Source organism: Coregonus lavaretus (assembly GCF_964263955.1).
Source record: "Coregonus lavaretus genome assembly, chromosome: 27".
In the NCBI taxonomy this organism is placed as follows: Eukaryota; Metazoa; Chordata; class Actinopteri; order Salmoniformes; family Salmonidae; genus Coregonus; species Coregonus lavaretus.
In genome coordinates, this window is record NC_140014.1 from 17,347,607 (window position 1) to 17,370,100 (window position 22,494).

The following is a 22,494-nucleotide window of genomic DNA, read 5'->3' on the forward strand; positions in this document are numbered from 1 at the left end:
GAGACAAGATTGTGTCGAGGCACAGATCAGGGGAAGGGTACCAAAAAGTTTCTGCAGCATTGAAGGTCCCCAAGAACACAGTGGCCTCCATCATTCTTAAATGGAAGAAGTTTGGAACCACCAAGACTCTTCCTAGAGCTGGTCGCCCGGCCAAACTGAGCAATCGGGGGAGAAAGGCCTTGGTCAGGGAGGTGGCCAAGAACCCGATGGTCACTCTGACAGAGCTCCAGACTTCCTCTGTGGAGATGAGAGAACCTTCCAGAAGGACAACCATCTCTGCAGCACTCCACCGATCAGGCCTTTATGGCAGAGTGGCCAGGGATGTTTTTCAGCGGCAGGGACTGAGAGACTAGTCTCGGAGAGATCCTTGATGAAAACCTCCTCCAGAGCGCTCAGGACCTCAACAGGACAACGACCCTAAGCACACAGCCAAGACAACGCAGGAGTGGCTTCAGGACAAGTCTCTGAATGTCCTTGAGTGGCCCAGCCAAGCCCGGACTTGAACCCAAACGAACGTCTCTGAAGAGACCTGAAAATAGCTGTGCAGCGACGCTCCCCACCCATCCTGACAGAGCTTGAGAGGATCTGCAGAGAAGAATGGGAGAAACTCCCCAAATACAGTTGTGCCAAGCTTGTGGCATCATACCAAGTCCAAGACTTGAGGCTGTAATCACTGCCAAAGGTGCTTCAACAAAGTACTGAATAAAGGGTCTGAATACTTATGTAAATGTGATATTTCCGTTTTTTATTTTTAATACGTTTGCAAAAAAAGTATAAAAACCTGTTTTGCTTTGATTTGGAGAAGAAGGGTGTTGGTTCTGGTCTTGGTGTTGTCTGGTCTGGTCATTGGTCTGCTCCGGTCCTGCAGGGGGAGGAAGGATAAACCTCAGAATGAGCAGACACACCTGGAAGTCCTTGACCCCGTAGGTCAATGGAGGCACTCCCCTGTGGTCTGCTCGCTCCAGGCATAGGTTGGTGTCTTTGGTCCTTCCTCCGCGCCTCTGGTTCTGGTGGTGATGCTGTCTGGTCTCATCTCTCCTTCTGTTGGTCTGCTCCGGGTGGTTGGCGGTCTGCTGGTCCTGGTCTGGTCGGTGGTGGCCTGAGGACAGCAGATGGAGAAAAAAAAGGCAGGGGAGGAGGGCTGCAGGCCAAGGGTAGAGGGAGTAAGGCTTGCCTCGTTAGCACTCTACTCGCTTCAAGGCCTGGTGGGGTGGGGTTCGTGGAGTCAGGTCAGGTCAGGCCACAGTCAGCCTTCCCTCTTCCCCCGGTTCCGGCCTTATCCGCTGGACCAGAAAGGCAGTGCCAGCCGCAGTCAAGCCACTGTTACCGTTGCTGCCTCCTGGTCCATCTAATGAAAAGGATAGAAGAGAGCGGGTACAGAGAAGGACACAACCCCAGTAAATCATCACCACGCAGGGTTGTGCGTAACGAAGAAAAACCAGAGTCATATCTCAACTATTAAAAGGTTTGAGACTTGCTGCCACTCTGTTCTGTCTCCTATATACATGTAATTGTTAGGGAACCACTACCACATATTATTTACATTTGTACAGCATTCTCACTAACGGGTGCAACAAATAAAGCCTCTTACAAGACACACCTCAAAATATGTTAATGTCAGAAACAACAATACCATGCACCCACTAGTGGTCAAAAATGTGGTGCTGTATTCTGAATAATAGTAAATTACTGGCAGCAATTGGCCAGTAAGTTACTGTAAGTTTTCAGGACAAGGTTTTTAGAATTCCTAAAGTACAGTATATTACTGTATTCTGTGGGTGTAGAGCATTCTCACATGGATGCAACAAATATAGCCTATTACAAGGCACGCCTTCAAATATGTTAATGAGTCAGAGACTTTCCCTGCCCAACATTTTCCCACAATGCACCATAATTAATTCTGTATTTTAATGTGCATTCTACAGTGTTTTACTGTTGAAATTGCAGAAAAGTCTTACAGTGTGCTGTAAAACACATTTACAGTATTTTACAGTGCATTCTACAGTATTTTACTGTTGAAATTACAGAAACGTCTTACAGTGCACTCTTCACTCTTTTGTGATCGGTCAGATGCGTCCAGACTCACCAGTTCAATAGATGTCATGTCTGCTTCTTGACAGTGTAGTACGGGGACTAACGTGGTTTGGTAACTTTGGTTCAGCTTGGACTTTGATGCGGTGAAGTTGTCCTGTCCCCTTAGCAGAAAAACACCCCCAAAGCATAATGTTTCCACCTCCATGTTTGACGGTGGGGATGGTGTTCTTGGGGTCATAGGCAGCATTCCTCCTCCTCCAAACACGGCGAGTTGAGTTGATGCCAAAGAGCTCGATAAGTAATTAATTATCAACACTATCCAGTTTTTAATTCCAATGTAAAACACAAATAAATACACCTATATATACAGTTCCAGGCAAAAGTTTGGACACACCTACTAATTCAAGGGTTTTTCTTTATTTTTACTATTTTCTTCATTGTAGAATAATAGTGAAGACATCAAAACTATGAAATAACACATATGGAATCATGTAGTAACCAAAAAAGTGTTAAACAAATCAAAATATATTTTAGATTTTAGATTCTTCAAAGTAGCCACCCTTTGCCTTGATGACAGCTTTGCACACTCTTGGCATTCTGGTTAGTTTAACACTTTTTTGGTTACTACATGATTCCATGTGTTATTTTATGGTTTTGATGTCTTCACTATTATTCTACAATGTAGAAAATAGTCAAAATAAAGAAAAACCCTAGAATGAGTGGGTGTGTCCAAACTTTTGACTTGTACTGTATATACTACTTACACATGTTAAGTTCCATACACAATAAATAGGTATTACCATATTATTGAAAGGCCATCTCCTTTCCATTAACTAAACTCAGGACAAATGGAGATAAGGAAATAGCAGATTGTTTGAGAATGTTTTGTTTGTGTGTTGATGTTAATTTCCATCTCCTGTTGCTATGCACAGTTCTTTCTTCCAGTTGAAACTTGTTCCAGAATGCTTCCAGCCCTCCACTAACATAAGAGACCTTCACACCCAGAGGTGAATGCGAATTTTTGTTCAGCTGCTGTTCCTCACACCTGATTGGTGGAAAGCATCAAAGGCTTACCTAGTGCTAGGAAGTGGTGGAAAAAGTAACCAACTGTCATACTTGAGTAAAAGTAAAAACACCTGAATAGAAAATGACTCAAGTAAAAGTAAAAGTCACCCAGTAAAATACTACTTGAGTGAAAGTCTAAACGTATTTGGTTTAAAATATACTTAAGTATCAAAAGTAAAAGTAAAAGTATAAATCATTTCAAATTCCTTATATTAAACAAACCAGATGGCACCATTTTCTTGTTTTTTAAATGTATGGAAAGCCAGGGGCACACTCCAACATTCAGACATCATTTACAAACGAAGCATGTGTGTTTAGTGAGTCCGCCAGTTCAGAGGCAGTAGGGATAACCAGGGATGTTCTGTTGATAAGTACGTGAATTGGACTATTTTCCTGTCCTGCTAAGCATTCAAAATGTAACGAGTACTTTTGGGTGTCAAGGAAAATGTATGGAGTAAAAAGTACATTATTTCCTTTAGGAATGTAGTGAAGTAAAAGTAAAAGTAGTCAAAAATATAAATAGTAAAGTACAGATACCGCAAAAAACAACTTAAGTAGTACTTTAACATATTTTTACTTAAGTACTTTACACCACTGGTGCTAGGCAACTCTCTATTGTTGGATGAAGACGTGGGGCAGCGAAAGAGGTGAGGCAGTGGGTGAGAGGGAGGGGGCACTTTCAAATCAGCAAGATAATTAATCCTTTCAGCTTTTTCAATAAAGGCACAGCAATTCCTTATCATATTACCTGTTTTTTTAAGTTACCTGACTTTTCATTGTGTTTCTCTACCCTCTTTTCATTGAACACTTTTTATTTTTACTTCTGTTTGTTGCATTGACATGCAGAGACCTTCCTTTGCAACACAATATTAGGAATATGTTCCTAATGTTTGGTATTCTCAGTGTATGTGGATTTGGCTATTTCAGCCACACCCTTTGCTGACAGGTGTATAAAATCGAGCACACAGCCATGCAATATCCATAGACAAACATTGGCAGTAAATGGCCTTACTGAAGAGCTCAGTGACTTTCAACAAGGCCTCCTTTCCAACAAGTCAGTTTATCAAATTTCTGCCCTGCTAGAGCTGCCCCGGTCAACTGTAAGTGCTATTATTGTGAAGTGGAAACGTCTAGGAGCAACAACAGCTCAGCCGCAAAGTGGTAGGCCACACAAGTGCCACAGAAGCTCACAGAACGGGACCGCCGAGTGCTGAAGTGTGTAACAATCATCTGTCCTCGGTTGCAACACTCACTACTGATTTCCAAACTGCCTCTGGAAGCAATGTCAGCACAATAACTGTTCATCGTGAGCTTCATGAAATGGATTTCCATGGCCGAGCAGCCTAAGATCACCATGTGCAATGCCAAGCATCAGATGGAGTGGTGTAATGCTCACCACCTTTGGACTCTGGAGCAGTGGAAATGTGTTCTCTGGAGTGATGAATCACGCTGCACCATCTGGCAGTCCGACGGACGAATCAGGGTTTGACGGATGCCAGGAGAACTCTACCTGCCCCAATGCATAGTGCCAACTGTAAAGTTTGGTGGAGGAGAAATAATGGTCTGGGGCTGTTTTTCATGGTTCGGACTAGGCCCCTTAGTTCCAGTGAAGGGTAATCTTAACGCTACAGCATACAATGACATTCTACACGATTCTGTGCTTCCAACTTTGTGGCAACAGTTTGGGGAAGGCCTTTTCCTGTTTCAGCATGACAATGCCCTCATGCACAAAGAGAGGTCCATACAGAAATGGTTTGTCGAGATCAGTGTGGAAGAACTTAACTGGCCTGCACAGAGCCCTGACCTCAACCCAGGTGTCCACATACTTTTGGTCATGTAGTGCATATATATACTACCTACACATGTTAAGTTACATACACATGTTTTGTTTGTGTGTTGGTGTTAATTTCCATCTCCTGTTTCTATGCACAGTCCTTTCTTCCAGTTGAAACTTGTTCCAGAATGCTTCCAGCCCTCCACTAACATAAGAGACCGCCACACCCAGAGGTGAATACGAGTTTTTGTTCGGCTGCTGTTTCTCACACCTGATTGGTGGAAAGCATCAAAGGCTTAACTGGTGCTAGGTAACTTTATATTGTTGGATGGAGAGGTGGGGCAGCGAAAGGGGTGAGGCAGTGGGTGAGAGAGGGGGGGGGGGGGCACTTTCAAATCAGCAAGAGAATTCATCCATTCAGCTTTTTCAATAAAGGCACAGCAATTCCTTATCATATTGCCTGTTTCTTTTAAGTTACCTGACTTTTCATCGAGTTTCTCTACCCTCTTTTCATTGAACAAATGTTATTTTTACTTTTGTTTGTTGCATTGACATGCAGAGACCTTTCCTTGTGGTCTCCTTATTCCCATTGAGAGGCCAGGGGTGGACTGAACTAGAAGGTTTTTGCTTACTATGGAGATCATCCCAAATCCAAATCTCCAAGGAAATGGACTGTGGCTCATTATGAGCAAACTTTGGAGATAAGCTTTCATATAAGATGTTCACAATGTATTTTACTGGATGTAGCTCAGTGGGCCCCGTGTAGCTCAGTTGGTAGAGCATGACGCTTGCAACGCCAGGGTGGTGGGTTCGATTCCCAAAGGGGGCCAGTATGAAAAATAAAAAGTATGAAAATGTTTGCACTCACTAACTGTAAGTCGCTCTGGATAAGAGCGTCTGCTAAATGACTAAAATGTAAATGTAATGTTCCCAGGACAAAGATTATCAGTATCTTTTCAGATGGCCATGAGAACATCTTCGTTGGGAGAATATTTGTCGGCAAAAAAACCTCCCAGATGTGTGGTGAATGGAAAAGAACATCATATGTCTGCTTCTGATAATTCCCCATACATGTCAGAACATATCAGCTCTGTGTGGAGGATTGCCTCTATTCAGCACTATCATGTTACTGTATGTCCCCACACGACACAACAACAAAGGCAAAAAGGCTTATGTAATATGAATGTAGAGTTCCTACATGTACATTCAACTTGATCGTGTGTGACAAGTATGTATTTGAGCATCCATGTTCTCAAACACACCTGAGCTATTGACATATTTTATATTTCATACAGGCTGATACGTACTAATGCTGCAGGATTATAACACACTGGGATCACAAGTATGTATCCATGTGAACTTTCAATGACATCAAACACATTCTTGATTTCATATAGAACCTCTCTCAACTAGTGTTTACTGTTCATCCGCTTTGCCCACGCATCAGAGGTCTCAGCTCAGTGAATGATCAATCTCCCCCACATTCCTGCCCTTGAGCTGTTTTCTATTTTTCTGTCTTGTGTTCTCATCCACCAAGGAGAAGTATTCTACCTCTATTCACATTCCACAGGCGATTCCCAATGACTCATCAATGCAATCATTTAGTTGCTCAATCAAAGGCTGCGTTTACACAGGCAGCCCAATTCTGATATTCTGCCAAATTATTGTCAAAAGAGCTGATCTGTTTGGTCAAATGACCAATTAGTGAAACAAATATCAGAATTGGGCTGTCTGTGTAAACACAGCCAATATGACACTAAGGCTCAATGTAACTACATAGACAAAGGAGGTGACTTCTGTCCAGCTTTTGAGAATGAAACATGATTGTAATGGTTCACCACTAGCCTAAAAGTCATCATCAGGTATTGTAAGAGAAGATCCTCCAAGATCACACTTCAGGAATCTTTACAATGGTCATAGGCCTCTTATAAGACACGTCAACATCTGCCCTGGCAACACTTGTTGTAATTTATAAACTAGGTCTAGGAGACAGAGAGGGGTGGAAAGTTCCTTTTTGGCTCCAGTTTAATGAGAACTGAATCAGGCAGTTTGCCGGGCGCACCTGATGGAATGCAGCCCATGACTCAACCGCTGTGCAGCGCATGTCTCCACACGCTGAGAGAATAGAACAGGAAAACTACTACAATGTTCTGTGTCTGTACACTGCTCTATAAGATAGTGAAAACAGCAGGGGCAAGTACTAACAGAGCAGATGAGGAGTTGGGGCAGAACTAACAGAGAATCCTGTTCAGTCTTGCTGCTGCAAAGGTGTGTTCTTTTCTTTGTCTACGCAGTAAAATACCCACAAGTCCTGATTCAAGAGGCTGAATAGAGAGAAAGGATACAGACAGATTACATTCACTGTGTCAACAGACAAGGTCCGTCCTTGATTCCTGGTTGATTATTACAGAAGATAAAAACATACACTTCATTGAACAACTTAAATCCCCCTTTCTGGAATACAAAGTGAGAGTAACTTGTTTGATTTCACCTCACAGCCCTGTGTTCACCTTTATTACACATATCAAGCCTTTTCTTCTCTCATGTCCATGTAAACAGAGGAGTCATCAACTCAGAACCTGTTCCAGAGACTGACAGGTCAAATTCCTCCACTGGGTGGGTCTACAGTTCTGGCTGACGTGTTAAACTAGGGACCCCACATCTGTCCAACATTTTAAATACACTTAAGTATCAAAAGTAAATGTAATTGCTAAAATATACTTAATTTCAAAATAAAAGTATAAATAATTTCAAATTCCTTATATTAAGCAAACCAGACGGCACCATTTTTTAAATGTTTATTTATTTACAGATAGCCAGGGGCACACTCCAACACTCAGACATAATTTATAAAGGAAACGTGTGTTTAGTGAGTCGGCCGGCTCAGAGGCAGTCGGGATGACCAGGGATGTTCTTTTGATAAGTGTGTGAATTGGACAATTTTTCTGTCCTGCTAAGCATTCAAAAAGTACTTTTGGGTGTCAGGGAAAATGTATGGAGTAAAAAGTACATTATTTTCTTTAGGACTGTAGTGAAGTAAAATTAAAAGTAGTCAAAAATATAAATATTAAAGTACAGATACCCAAAAAAACGACTTAAGTAGTACTTTAAAGTATGTTTTACTCTTTTTTTAAAAAGTACTTTACACCACTGACAAATGGACAGGTCCTCTTATACAATGAGATTGCTGTTCATATGTTCTGGTCTCCATATAGAATGAGTTTCATGAATAACTGTTGTGACCAATGCCCTGGTGATGATATGAGACTAATACCAGCACCCAGAGCCAAATCTTCCAAGGCTGTCTGTCACAAGAGAGTAAAATGGGACTGATAATGCACCATTCGGAAATTCGGAAAATCCGAAATAAAGTATCTTTCATACCATGCCCAGGGACTTTATTCATGGTCTTGATCCTTATCTAAGAATATTTTAACAAAGAAAAGCCTAATTTGAATACTGTCTGTAACTAATGAACACAGGCGCTCCCATAGAGAAATGTACTGTATAGGAGCATTACTCTCAGCACCAAGCAATGAGCATGCATTTTTGTATGTTATAGATATTGTGTATGGTGTAATTTCTCCAGCTTTTGTGTTACATGTGCACTTCAGTCAGTTATCAAAATTATTTGAAAAATACATAAATTGCATTGTATAAATATACAAATAAAAAAGTGAAATAGATAAACTGCAACTGTACTTATGTAAATGTGTAAATAGACCTACACTACCAGTCAGAAGTTTGGACACAGCTACTCATTCAAGGGTTTTTAGAATAGTGATGACATCAAAACTATGAAATAACACATATGGAATCACGCAGTGCCCAAAAAAGTGTTAAACAAATAAAAATATATTTTATATTTGAGATTCTTCAAATAGCCACCCTTTGCCTTGATGACAGCTTTGCACACTCTTGGCATTCTCTCAACCAGCTTCATGAGGTAGTCACCTGGAATGCATTTCAATTAACAGATGTGCCTTGTTAAAAGTTAATTTGTGGAATTTCTTTCCTTCTTAATGCGTTTGAGCCAATCAGTTGTGTTGTGACAAGGTAGGAGGGGTATACTGAAGATAGCCCTATTTGGTAAAAGACCAAGTCCATATTATGGCAAGAACAGCTCAAATAAGCAGAGAAACGACTGTCCATCATTACTTTAAGACATGAAGGTCAGTCAATACGGAACATTTCAAGAACTTTGAAAGTTTCCTCAAGTGCAGTCGCAAAAACCATCAAGCGCTATGATGAAACTGGCTCTCATGAGGACCGCCACAGGAATGGAAGACCCAGAGTTACCTCTGCTGCAGAGGATAAGTTCATTATAGTTACCAGCCTCAGAGATTGCAGCCCAAATAAATGCTTCACAGAGTTCAAGTAACAGACACATTTCAACATCAACTGTTCAGAGGGGACTGTGTGAAACAGCCCTTCACGGTCAAATTGCTGCAAAGAAACCACTACTAAAGGACACCAATAAGAAGAAGAGACCTGCTTGGGCCAAGAAACACGAGCAATGGACATTAGACCAGTGGAAATTTGTCCTTTGGTCTGGAGTCCAAATTTGAGATTTTTGGTTCCAACCGCTGTGTCTTTGTGAGATGTGTGTGGGTGAACGGATGATCTCCGCATGTGTATTTCCCACCGTAAAGCATGGAGGAGGAGGTGTTATCGTGTGGGGGTGCTTTGCTGGTGACAGTGTCTGTGATTTATTTAGAATTCAAGGCACACTTAACCAGCATGGCTACCCCAGCATTCTGCAGCGATACGCCATCCCATCTGGTTTGGGCTTAGTTGGACTATCATTTGTTTTTCACCAGGACAATGACCCAACACACCTCCAGGCTGTGTAAGGGCTATTTTACCAAGAAGGAGAGTGATGGAGTGCTGCATCAGATGACCTGGCCTCCACAATCCCCCGACCTCAACCCAATTGAGATGGTTTGGGATGAGTCGGACGGCGGAGTGAAGGAAAAAAAGCCAACAGCATATGTGGGAACTCCTTCAAGACTGTTGGAAAAGCATTCCATGTGAAGCTGGTTGAGAGAATGCCAAGAGTGTGCAAAGCTGTCATCTAGGCAAAGGGTGGCTATTGAAGAATCTCAAATATAAAATATATTTTGATTTGTTTAACAATTTTTTGGTTACTACATGATTCCATTTGTGTTATTTCATAGTTTTGATGTCTTCACTATTATTCTACAATGTAGAAAATAGTAAAAATAAAGAAAAACCCTTGAATGAGTAGGTGTGTCCAAACTTTTGATTGGTATATATAGACTACACTGTTTACATCCATGTAATATACATTCTGTGATATATCATCAACAGCTATGTTTACTGAAACACACTCAAATCAACACTCTCTACTGGCTTTGTGCAGAGTGCATTTATTTTATAATCTATCATACACATGAACACAGAAATGAATCGTCAAATAAATGTATTTGGCTAAGGTGTATGTAAACTTCCAACTTCAACTGTAAAAGTAATCAAAAGTATCTGTAATCTTATTACAATATATTTTAGTAATCCGGTTACATGTGACTGATTACATGTAATCAGTTACTCCCCAACCCTGACTATAAGATGGGGCTGAGCCATCCTTGCTGGGCAACTTTAGTGAGTTGGACTCCATTTGATTCTTGCCACCGATCACCAGCGAGGTAGCCATGGCCACCTGGCGTGACTGGATGGTGGATTTGCGTGATTGGTGTATGCGGGTGAAGCACTCTTTACATCGTTTCCCCACCAGGTACAGGATCTCAAAGAAGGATAGCAGGATACAGGCCAGGCTGGTGACCACCATGAAGATGGTGAAGATACGTTTCTCTGTGGGGCGAGAGATGAAGCAGTCCACCTTGTTGGGACAGGGCTTCTGCTCACACTTGATGAGGGAGGGGAAATCATAGCCCTCGTAGATATGGTAGATTAAATAAACAAAGGTGGCGTCCACGGCTATCTTGAAGACCAGGGTCAGGACGTAGGTCCACCACAGCCCACCACGCTTCTTGCCGGTGTTCTTGTAAAGTTTCCGACAGCCCTCGCCATATTTGAGCGTATGTTTGCGCTCACGTTCATCTCTGTAGGCCACGTGCATCACCACCATGAGGGAGGGACAGGTGACAAAGATGAGCTGCAGGGCCCATAGGCGGATGTGGGACACAGGGAAAAAGTGGTCAAAACAGACGTTATGGCAGCCAGGCTGGGCTGTATTGCACTGGAAGTCCTTCTGCTCGTCACCCCACACCTTCTCTGCCGCCACGACAAACACCATGACCCTGAAGAGGAAGACAATGGACAACCACACACGGCCGAACGCTGTGGAGTACTTGTTCACCCCACTGAGGAGGCCCTGGAGGAATGCCCAGTTCATTGTGAAGCTGACTTACAATCTACCTCTCTGATGGAAGTTAAGATAGAGGATGGTGTGAGAAACCTGTTGGTTGAGATCTCAAGTCAAATTCTGGAGTGTTCCTTACTTTCAGCCATCTATAGAAAAAGAGAGAGGGGGTAGGGGGAAGAGAAGGCCTTTGAGTATGAGTGAACAAAAACACAACTGGTGTTTTTGTTTTCCCCCAATTATTTATATATACACACATAATTGGTTTTCCCCTGTGTAAAATTCCCAACAAATAGCCCTAACTGGGAGCTATGTTCACACTTTCCATCTTTTTTCAAAATAAGATTGAATAATGAATAATAATGTGAATGTATGAAGGATGACAAAAGCCCCCATATCCTAAAAGCACAAGACAGGATTCCTATTTAGTAGCAAGTTAACTATTGCAAAATAGCAAGTTAACTGTTCAGAGTAGGTCTAAACATCAACCGTCACATGTTCTTATCGTTTTTAACACGGACAGGCTATGCTGCAACTACAGTACTTTATTCCCCAATTGTTTATTCTAGTGAGTGCACTGAATAATAGAGAAAGAACAGAGAAAACATTTCCCAAATGCAGTCTCTTCAACCAACGGAAAATAACCCAAACGTTCTTTATCGTAATCTTTAGCTAATCTAATAACCTTAAACTAATACTATTGATACACAGGTGGATATGTAAACAAATCATGTACTTACACTTCAAAATGTATTTGACGAAAGAACCATAAACTCAGTCGGGGAAGTTGCAGTCCGTATAGGAACGGAGAAACACCCTTTAACCACCAATGAATGTCTCTGAAGATTTCTCAAGAGTGTAGGTGGAGTAGTCACAAAGCGATGTTGTCGTGCAACATTCAACTTGTTCAGGTGGGGCTAGCGAACCATGCAGATGAGCGGTTTCACGGGCCATTTAAATGTACACGAACAAAAATATAAACGTGCATTAATTTAAAATATTTTACTGAGTTACAGTTCATATAAGGAAATCAGTCAATTGAAATAAATTCCTTAGGCCCTAATCTATGGATTTCACGACTGGGAATACAGATATGCATCTGTTGGTCAAAGATACACTACATTACCAAAAGTATGTGGACACCTGCTCGTCGAAAATCTCATTCCAAAATCATGGGCAATAATATGGAGTTGGTCCCCCTTTGCTGCTATAACAGCCTCCACTCTTCTGGAAAGGCTTTCCACTAGATGTTGGAACATTGCTGCGGGGACTTGCTTCCATTCAGCCACAAGAGCATTAGTGAAATCTGGCACTGATGTTGGGCGATTAGGCCTGGCTCGCAGTCGGAGTTCCAATTCATCCCAAAGGCGTTCCAATTCATCCCAAAAGTGTTAGATCGGGTTGAGGTCACCGATCTCAACCAACCATTTCTGTATGGACTTAACTTTGTGCAGGGGGGCATTGTCATGCTGAAACAGGAAAGGGCCTTCCCCAAACTGTTGCCACAAAGTTGAAAGCACAGAATCCTCTAGAACAAGGGTACTCAACTCTTACCCTACGAGGTCCGGAGCCTGCTGGTTTTCTGTTCTACCTGATAATTAATTGCACACACACATGGTGTCCCTGGTGTAAATCAGTCCCTGATTAGAGGGGAACAATGACAAAATGCAGTGGAACTGTCTTTGAGGTCCAGAGTTTAGTTTGAGGGGTCTAGAAGGTCCTTGTATGCTGTAGCGTTAAGATTTCCCTTCACTGGAACTAAGGGGCCTAGCCTAAATCATGAAAAACAGCCCCAGACCATTATTCCTCCTCCACCAAACTTTACAGGTGGCACTATACATTCGGGCAGGTAGCGTTCTTCTGGCATCTGCCAAACCCAGATTCGTCTGTCGGACTGCCAGATGGTGAAGCTTAATTCATCACTCCAGAGAACGTGTTTCCACTGCTCCTGAGTCCAATGGCGGCGAGCTTTACACCACTCCAGCGCATGGTGATTTTAGGCTTGTGTGCGGCTGCTCGGCCATGGAAACCCATTTCATGAAGCTCACGACGAACAGTTCTTGTGCTGACGTTTCTTCCAGAGGCAGTTCGGAACTCTGTAGTTAGTGAAAAACCTCCTTCACATAGAGTTGATCAGGTTGTTGATTGTGGCCTGTGGAATATTTTCATACTCTTCTTCAATGGCTATGCGAAGTTGCTCGATATTGGCGGGAACTGGAACATGCTGTCGTGCATATCGAACCAGAGCATCCCAAACATACTCAATGGGTGACATGTCTGGTGAGTATGCAGGCCATGGAAGAACTGGGACATTTTTAGCTTCCAGGAATTTTGTACAGATCCTTGCGACATGGGGCCGTGCATTATCATGCTGAAAAATGAGGTGATGGTGGCGGATGAATTGTACGACAATGGGCCTCAGGATCTCGTCATGGTATCTCTGTGCATTCAAATTGCCATCGATAAAATGCAATTGTGTTCTTGTCCTTGGTTTATGCCTGCCCATACCATAACCCCACCGCCACCATGGGGCACTCTGTTCACAACGTTGACATCAGCAAACTGCTCGCCCACACAACGCCATACATGTGTTCTGCTATCTGCCAGAAACAGTTGAAACTGGGATTCATCCGTGAAGAGCATACTTCTCCAGCGTGCCAGTGGCCATCAAAGGTGAGCATTTGCCCACTGAAGTCGGATACGATGCCGAACCGCAGTCAGGTCAAGACCTTGGTGAGGACTACGAGCACGCAGATGAGCTTCCCCGAGACGGTATTTGATAGTTTGTGCAGAGATTCTTCAGTTGTGCAAACCCAGAGCTTTATCAGCTGTCCGGGTGGCTGGTCTCAGACAATCCCGCAGGTGAAGAAGCTGTATGTGGGGGTCCTGGACTGGTTACACGTGGTCTGCGGTTGTGAGGCTGGTTGGACGTACTGCCAAATTCTCTAAAACGACATTGGAGGTGTCTTATGGTAGAGAAATGAACATTCAATTATCTGGCAACAGCTCTGGTGGACATTCATGCAGTCAGCATTCCAATTGCACGCTCCCTCAAAACTTGAGACTTCGATGGCATTGTGTAACAATACTGCACATTTTAGAGTGGCCGATTATTGTCCCCAACACAAGGTGCACCTTTGTAATGATCATGCTGTTTTATCAGCTTGTTGATATGCCACACTTGTCAGGTGGTTGGATTATCTTGGCAAAGGAGAAATGTTCACTAATAGGGATGTAAACAAATATGTGCACAAAAAGAGAGAAATAAGCTTTTTGTGTATATGGAAAATATCTGGGATCTTTTATTTCAGCTAATGAAACACTTTACATGTTGCGTTTATTTTTGTTCAGTATCATTCAGACTGGAGCTGCGGATCATAGGCTTTTATTTCAGACATTTTATAAAAAATAGCGGGGGAAATACACAACGACCAAAACATTTTTGAACGTTTTTAAGAAAAAACATTCAAATCTAAAAACAGGTACATTTTATAGTGAGAAGACGTAAGTATTTCACAATACTGTACCCAACAACAAAAACGTTTAATTTTAAATCCGGAAAATATGAAATTGACACAGCAGCTGTTCGTGTTCATTATAAAAGTGTTTGTAATATTTACATCACAGAGCGGGTGGGACCAACAGGAACAATCCTTGTACAGCAGATGAGTCATGGGCATCTGCAGTACATTATACAAAATGAGCACTTTTTACAATTCTGCAGTCTGACACTGCTCATCTTTCTCACACATTCACAGTCACACACAACAGTCACTCTCCTATGCTTCAATTCAAACATACTCTCCACAGTCTGAAATGATCACTTTTTGCTTGGGCTTGCCTTCTTTTGTTCCTTGTGCCTGTGGGGACAGAGTTAACATGACATGAGTCTTGGTACACAACTTCTTCACAGTCTGTAACCCCCTATAGGATCATTCTTCCCCTTCACCACCTCCATGCATGTCCCTCCCCTCCGCTTACCTCCATGGCTTTGACCACCTCCATGCCCTCCATCAACTCTCCAAACACCACATGTTTGTTATCCAGCCAATCCGTTTTGTCACAGGTGATGAAGAACTGAGAGCCGTTGCTGTTTGCTCCAGAGTTAGCCATGGAGAGCTGACCTGACACACAAGAGAGGGGAGCATTAGGAAGCCATCCTTGTGTGATCAGAAACCATACTCAATCAAATCCGCATATGGCAATGCCTCGTGCACTTTCTCACCACTCTACACATTCATTCACAGACAAACTGCTATTTAGACCTGGACAGGCACGTGTCTCACCTGCAGCAGTGTGTTTGAGGACAAAGTTCTCATCGTCAAACTTGCGCCCGTAGATGGACTTGCCCCCAGTGCCATTGTGGTTGGTGAAGTCTCCTCCCTGACACATGAACTGTGGGATGACGCGGTGGAAACTGCTGCCTTTGAAGCCAAAGCCCTTCTCATGTGTGCACAAGCAGCGGAAGTTCTCTATAGGAGATATCAGGGCGAGAGGGTTGTAGATTTTAGGGGATGCTGCTTCTATTTAACAGGCATAGAGAGACTTAATTGGCTGCATGTTTCCAGCTTTACATATGATCTCTGCTTTGATACGTTCTGATACCTAGTCACTTTACCCTGCCTTCATGTACAGTGCCTTCAGAATGTATTCATACTCCTTGACCTATTCCACAATGTTGTTACAGCATGCATATAAAATGTATATTATTTATTTTTTTCTCACCTATCTACACACGATACCCCATAATGACAAAGTGAAAATGTGCTTTTAGAATTTTTGCAAATAGAAATATCTAATTGAAACAAGTATTCACACCCCTGAGTCAATACTTTGTAAAGGCACCTTCGGCAGCGCTTACAGCTGTGAGTCTTTCTGGTTAAGTCTCTAAGAGCTTTCCACACCTGGATTTTACAATATTTGCCCATTATTCTTTTCAAAATTATTCCAGCTCTGTGAAATTGGTTGTTGACAATTGCTATACAACCATTTTCAGGTCTGGCCATAGATTTTCAAGTAGATTTAAGTCAAAACTGTAACTCAACCACTCAGGAACATTCACCGTCTTCTTAGTAAGCAACTCCAGTGTAGATTTGGCCTTGTGTTTTAGGTTATTGTCCTGCTGAAAGGTGAATTCACCTCCCAATGTCTGGTGGAAAGCAGACTGAACCAGGTTTTCCTCTAGGATTTTGCCTGTTGTCGGTACCCCCTGTATATAGCCTCGTTGTTTATTCCCACTGGGAATGTGATGAAAAATATATACATACATACACACACCACACAGTTGAAGTCGTAAGTTTACATACACCTTAGCCAAATACATTTAAACTCAAATTTCACAATTGCTGACATTTAATCCTAGTAAAAATACCCTGTCTTAGGTCAGTTAGGATCACCACTATTTTAAGAATGTTTAATGTCAGAATAATAGTTGAGAGAATTATTCATTTCAGCTTTTATTTTTCATCACATTCCCAGTGGGTCAGAAGTTTACATACACTCAATTAGTATTTGGTAGCATTGCCTTTAAATTGTTTAACTTGGGTCAAACGTTTTGGGTAGCCTTCCAGAAGCTTCCCACAATAACTTGGGTGAATTTAGGCCCATTCCTCCTGACAGAGCTGGTGTAACTGAGTCAGGTTTGTAGGCCTCCTTGCTCGCACACGCTTTTTCAGTTCTGCCCACACATTTTCTATAGGATTGAGGTCAGGGCTTTGTGATGGCCACTCCAATACCTTGACTTTGTTGTCCTTAAGCCATTTTGCCACAACTTTGGAAGTAGGCTTGGGGGTCCATTGTCCATTTGGAAGACCCATTTGAAACAAAGCTTTAACTTCCTGACTGATGTCTTGAGATGTTGCTTCAATATATCCACCACATTTTCCTTCCTCATGATGGTGTTCTTCGGCTTGCAAGTCCCCCCTTTTTCCTCCAAACATAACGATGGTCATTATGGACAAACAGTTCTATTTTTGTTTCATCAGACCAGAGGACATTTCTCCAAAAAGTACGATCTTTGTCCCCATGTGCAGTTGCAAACCGTAGTCTGCCTTTTTTTATGGCGGTTTTGGAGCAGTGGCTTCTTCCTTGCTGAGCGGCCTTTCAGGTTATGTCAATATAGAACTCGTTTTAATGTGGATATAGATACTTTTGTACCTGTTCCCTCCAGCATCTTCACAAGGTCCTTTGCTGTTGTTCTGGGATTTATTTGCACTTTTCGCACCAAAGTACGTTCATCTCTAGGAGACAGAACGCGTCTCCTTCCTGAGCGGTATGACGGCTGCGTGGTCCCATGGTGTTTATACTTGCGTACTATTTTTTGTACAGATGAACGTGGTACCTTCAGGTGTTTGGAAATTGCTCCCAAGGATGAACCAGACTTGTGGAGGTCTACAATTTATTTTCTGAGGTCTTGGCTGATTTCTTTTGATTTTCCCATGATGTGAAGCAAAGAGGCACTGAGTTTGAAGGTAGGCTTTGAAATACATCCACAGGTACACCTCCAATTGACAAAAATTATGTCAATCAGAAGCTTCTAAAGCCATGACATCATTTTCTGGAATTTTCCAAGCTGTTTAAAGGCACAGTCAACTTAGTGTATGTAAACTTCTGACCCACTGGAATTGTGATACAGTGAATTATAAGTGAAATAATCTGTCTGTAAACAATTGTTGGAAAAATTACTTGTGTCATGCACAAAGTAGATGTCCTAACCGACTTGCCAAAACTATAGTTTGTTACCAAGAAATTTGTGGAGTGGTTGAAAAACCAGTTAATGACTCCAACCTAAGTGTATGTAAACATCCGACTTCAACTGTGTGTGTGTGTGTGTGTGCGCGCGTATATATATATATATTTTACGTTTTTTAAAAACTTTTGTTTATTTAGTCAATATTTTCTTAACCAACAATGCAGTTAAGAAAAATAAGAGTTAAGGGCTTGTAAGTAAGCATTTCACAGTAAGGTCTACTACACCTGTTGTATTCGGCGCATGTGACAAATAAAATTTGATTTGAATATCCCTAAAGAATCCCTAAAGTTTAATGACTAAGTGTTCTATTCTCAGAAACGTCCCTGGTACTTTATAACAAGGAGGAGCATGGATACCTGCTGTCATAGGAACAATGTCTGCTCGGAGCAGGAAGCGCAGTCTCCCTGCTGGCTTGTTGCCAATCTTGATGTCCATGTAAACCTGGGGGTTCGTTCTGCCCTTCTTGGCTGGGGGCTCGCCCTGCAATCAATGATAATATATTATTGTGTCAGGCTTTTACAATATAATATGATACTATGCAATATACTACAGTGTACTACACTCATAGAGACAGGCAGGAACACATACACACACACAGTCAACTTACATCTGCTGTTGTTGATTTGGCTGATTCTCCAGTGGACTCCGTAACCTCAGCCTCTTCAGCAGTCGTTCCTGAGAACTTCTTCAGCCAATCATCATCCGACCAAACTGTGCGGAAATGGCATACAGTTAGCGGTTTTACCACATCTAAAAGCCATGGGACAGTTTAAAGTCTTTATAGAGTGACTAATGCATATCATTCACCTGGACGAGAAGAGCCCTCTTTGATCCTCATAGGTTTGGCGATGTTGACCCGGATGGTTCTTCCAAACAACTCTGACTCATTCTGTCAATAAAACAGAGGGAAAACATGCATCAATGAGAGTTGTCCAATACCACAGCTTTGAAACATGTGAGTCACTGTCTCAGAGTACAGACTACCAAAACAGGGGATAATGCAAAGGACTGTTAGTTAAACCAAACTGACTTTAGTGGGAAGCAAACACTCACCATGTTATCAATAGCAGCAGCAGCATCCTGTGGAAGATGAAGAGTGGGATGAAAGACAATCACAGCAAACCAGTACAACACAATCACCATGGTGACCAATGACCACCCACCATAACCCCTAGATTAGGGTGTTAGGTGAGTCGACAAACAATGGACGCAATTCTAGAATTCTACAAAACACAGCAGTGATCAAATCGATTTTCACTAAATGTCAATAATGTGGTTATCCTTAATACATAATAAATAATCTGAAAACATGAATGTGGAAGTTGTTTACCATGTCTAAAAATCACAATACTGTACGTCATGATATTTACGTGATATGACCCTAAATGTAAAGTAAGTGCCGTGCTTAGAACGTTCAATTCTATGGGACAGCCTATTTTTAATGAAACCCGCGAAATCGATGTGTTCATATTTGCTTTTTGCGATGGGTATTCCTCACTCTACCAGAGTTAGATCTATGTGACATTGTATTGCCAACAAGTATGGGAAAGTCCTGAGGGTGTTTTACGGTCATCAGACGTCCTTGGACTGAAAAATAAAGTAACTATTTTTCCTTCGCTTCTGTCATTCAGATGTTTTCAGAGACACTAAAAAAACATAGCATGTTACAAAGTAGTGCTTTGTAGCTAAATGTTGGTGTATGGGTTGTCATGGATTGGTCCAAACTCACATGGTGCCACCTGTTTTCATGACGGAATGCTAGCTAGCTGTTTGAGGGTGTTTGTTGGCTTGATGTCGCTTGCTGAGGTAACGCTCTGGGCGAGAGGCAGTGGCTGTATTGTGCCAACGGCAAATTTTGTGATTGATGGTTATATTATTTCATGTGTAAACTACCAGAATTCAGTGGCTACAGCCCTACAATCGATAAAAACATAGCTAAATATCAGAGAATTGAAAATGTGTCCCATATATCTTGCTGTGCAGGTGGCTAGCAGGCAGCTCACTGTCTCAGGCTAATTATTTGCCGATAACGGTGCAGTTCATCCTCCCATCACTAGAGAAACTCATCAACACCAAACATAACATTATATTGTAACCCAACTCAGGTGTAGGCCTACCTTAGAAGTAAGCTGTGTTATTTGACTAGTGTATCCTTCTTTGTTACAGTGCAGACTTGGTGAGAAGTGTGTGTGTGTCTGTGTTTGGCTGTGTCTGGTGAGTGTGTGCTGGTGGGGATGCTATGTAAGTGTGTGGGGATGCTGAAGGGGATGATGTGTGAGTGCATGCATGGGTGGTACCATACTCCATAGTGTAAACATTATTAATTGTTAAAGCATACCGCAATCCATGCTGAACCTGAGCCGGTGGAATACCCTCACATTGGTAACTAGCTAGCATCTCCAACATAATATTGTATACTTGCATTTAGGTTTTGATTAAACATACCTCTGCCAATTCAAATTCAATGAAGGCGAATCCTCTGTGCTTCTCTGCAAAGTAAAACAATAACATGAGACATTAACGTCTGCTCTAAACTTCAGGGTTTCATCTCCAGACAGTAGCAGTTTGCTCTGGCTAAGTAGCCAGGAAGGATAGATTAGTTTATTTTAACTGATTCAACTTATCGTTTATGTCAAACTCTGAATGGTAAAGGTATTTATTCTGACCTGTTTCATAGTCTATTGGAATCTGAATGTCTGTGACATCCCCGAACGGAATGAATGCTGCGTGCAGCACTTTTTCGTCCACCTCCTCTGTTAGACCACCTGTCAACACAGCAGGTACAAACAATCAAGTTAGTTTCTTATTGAATCAGCTCATAGTAAACTGTCTTTCAAGCTTTTAAAACTAAAGGTGTTCATATAATAACATGAATGGGGCTTTACAACAACCAATAAATTGATAAACGTTAGCTAACTTGCTAACGTTACACACACACTTGCTGCCTGCAACTAGCTAATTTTATCTAGCCAGCGTATTCACAGACTGGTCCACTTTAAACGTAAATAATGTGTAGCTTAATTGACACGCGACTACTAACACATGTTTATTTCAACTACACAGTAACTATGTATAAAAGCTTTTGCAAAGCGTAGCCAACTCACCAACATAAAGCACTCGTTTGGTCGACGCCATCTTGAACCCTTAACCCTTGAACCCAGCAAGGCTCGTGATTGGTTCATTGCAACCAAAGCCCGCCTCTCTGGTGATCCGCTTTTGAGCTCTGGCGCCACCTGTCTTTCCCATTTAAAAATTATCGCTCAATCTTAACCAGTGGGAGTCTCCAAAAGCTGAAATCGTACAGCTCATCAACTCAAAATACAGTCGTGGTCAAAAGTTTTGAGAATGACACAAATATTAATTTTCACAAAGTCTGCTGCCTCAGTTTTTATGATGGCAATTTGCATATACTCCAGAATGTTATGAAGAGTGATCAGATGAACTGCAATTAATTGCAAAGTCCCTCTTTGCCATGAAAATGAACTTAATCCCCCAAAAACATTTCCACTGCATTTCAGCCCTGCCACAAAAGGACCAGCTGACATCATGTCAGTGATTCTCTCGTTAACACAGGTGAGAGTGTTGACGAGGACAAGGCTGGAGATCATGCTGATTGAGTTAGAATAACAGACTGGAAGCTTTAAAAGGAGGGTGGTGCTTGAAATCATTGTTCTTCCTCTGTTAACCATGGTTACCTGCAAGGAAACACATGCCGTCATCATTGCTTTGCACAAAAAGGGCTTCACAGGCAAGGATATTGCTGCTAGGAAGATTGCACCTAAATCAACCATTTATCAGATCATCAAGGAGAGAGGTTCAATTGTTGTGAAGAAGGCTTCAGGGCGCCCAAGAAAGTCGAGCAAGCGCCAGGACCGTCTCCTAAAGTTGATTCAGCTGCAGGATCGGGGCACCACCAGTGCAGAGCTTGCTCAAGAATGGCAGCAGGCAGGTGTGAGTGCATCTGCACGCACGGTGAGGTGAAGACTTGATATGTTCCTTTCCTGAGGATGGCTCACCCCTCACAGTTCTGGGTGACTTTAACCTCCCTACGTCTGCCTTTGACTCATTTCTCTCTGCCTCCTTTCCACTCCTTTCCTCTTTTGACCTCCCCCTCTCACCGCCCCCCCCTACTCACAAGGCAGGCAATACGCTTGACCTCATCTTAACTAGATGCTGTTCTTCTACTAATCTCACTGCAACTCCCCTTTGTATCCTTCGCTCTCGCTCTCCTCCAACACTACTCACTCTGCCCCTACTCAGATGGTAATGCCGTCGCAACCTTCGCTACTCTCTCCTCTTCCATCCTATCATCTCTTCCCTCTGCTAAATCCTTCTCCCTCCGATCTCCTGATTCTGCCTCCTCAACCCTCCTCTCCTCCCTTTCTGCATCTTTTGACTCTCTATGTCCCCTATCCTCCCGGCCTGCTCGGTCCTCCCCTCCTGCTCCGTGGCTTGACGACTCATTGCGAGCTCACAGAACAGGGCTCCGGGCAGCCGAGCGGAAATGGAGGAAAACTAGACTCCCTG

At 42.4% G+C, this 22,494-nt stretch overlaps 2 protein-coding genes across 2 annotated transcripts; both read right to left on the reverse strand.

Annotated features, from left to right (window-relative positions):
* Positions 1–10,240: 10,240 nt before the first annotated feature.
* On the reverse strand, positions 10,241–12,200 carry LOC311102920 (gap junction beta-4 protein-like). Its single transcript, XM_084144407.1, has 2 exons — positions 11,957–12,200; positions 10,241–11,365 (listed from the first exon to the last, which is right to left on the reverse strand). Exon 2 carries the CDS (start codon positions 11,247–11,249, stop codon positions 10,425–10,427), a length of 825 nt encoding a protein of 274 aa, XP_084000533.1. The 5' UTR covers positions 11,250–11,365; positions 11,957–12,200; the 3' UTR covers positions 10,241–10,424.
* Positions 12,201–14,585: 2,385 nt separating this feature from the next.
* On the reverse strand, positions 14,586–21,128 carry LOC311103039 (peptidyl-prolyl cis-trans isomerase E). Its single transcript, XM_084144531.1, has 10 exons — positions 21,072–21,128; positions 20,634–20,732; positions 20,413–20,456; positions 19,021–19,047; positions 18,775–18,856; positions 18,575–18,678; positions 18,324–18,447; positions 15,503–15,688; positions 15,198–15,340; positions 14,586–15,076 (listed from the first exon to the last, which is right to left on the reverse strand). Exons 1-10 carry the CDS (start codon positions 21,100–21,102, stop codon positions 15,008–15,010), a joined length of 909 nt encoding a protein of 302 aa, XP_084000657.1. The 5' UTR covers positions 21,103–21,128; the 3' UTR covers positions 14,586–15,007.
* Between the last annotated feature and the right edge of the window lie 1,366 nt (positions 21,129–22,494).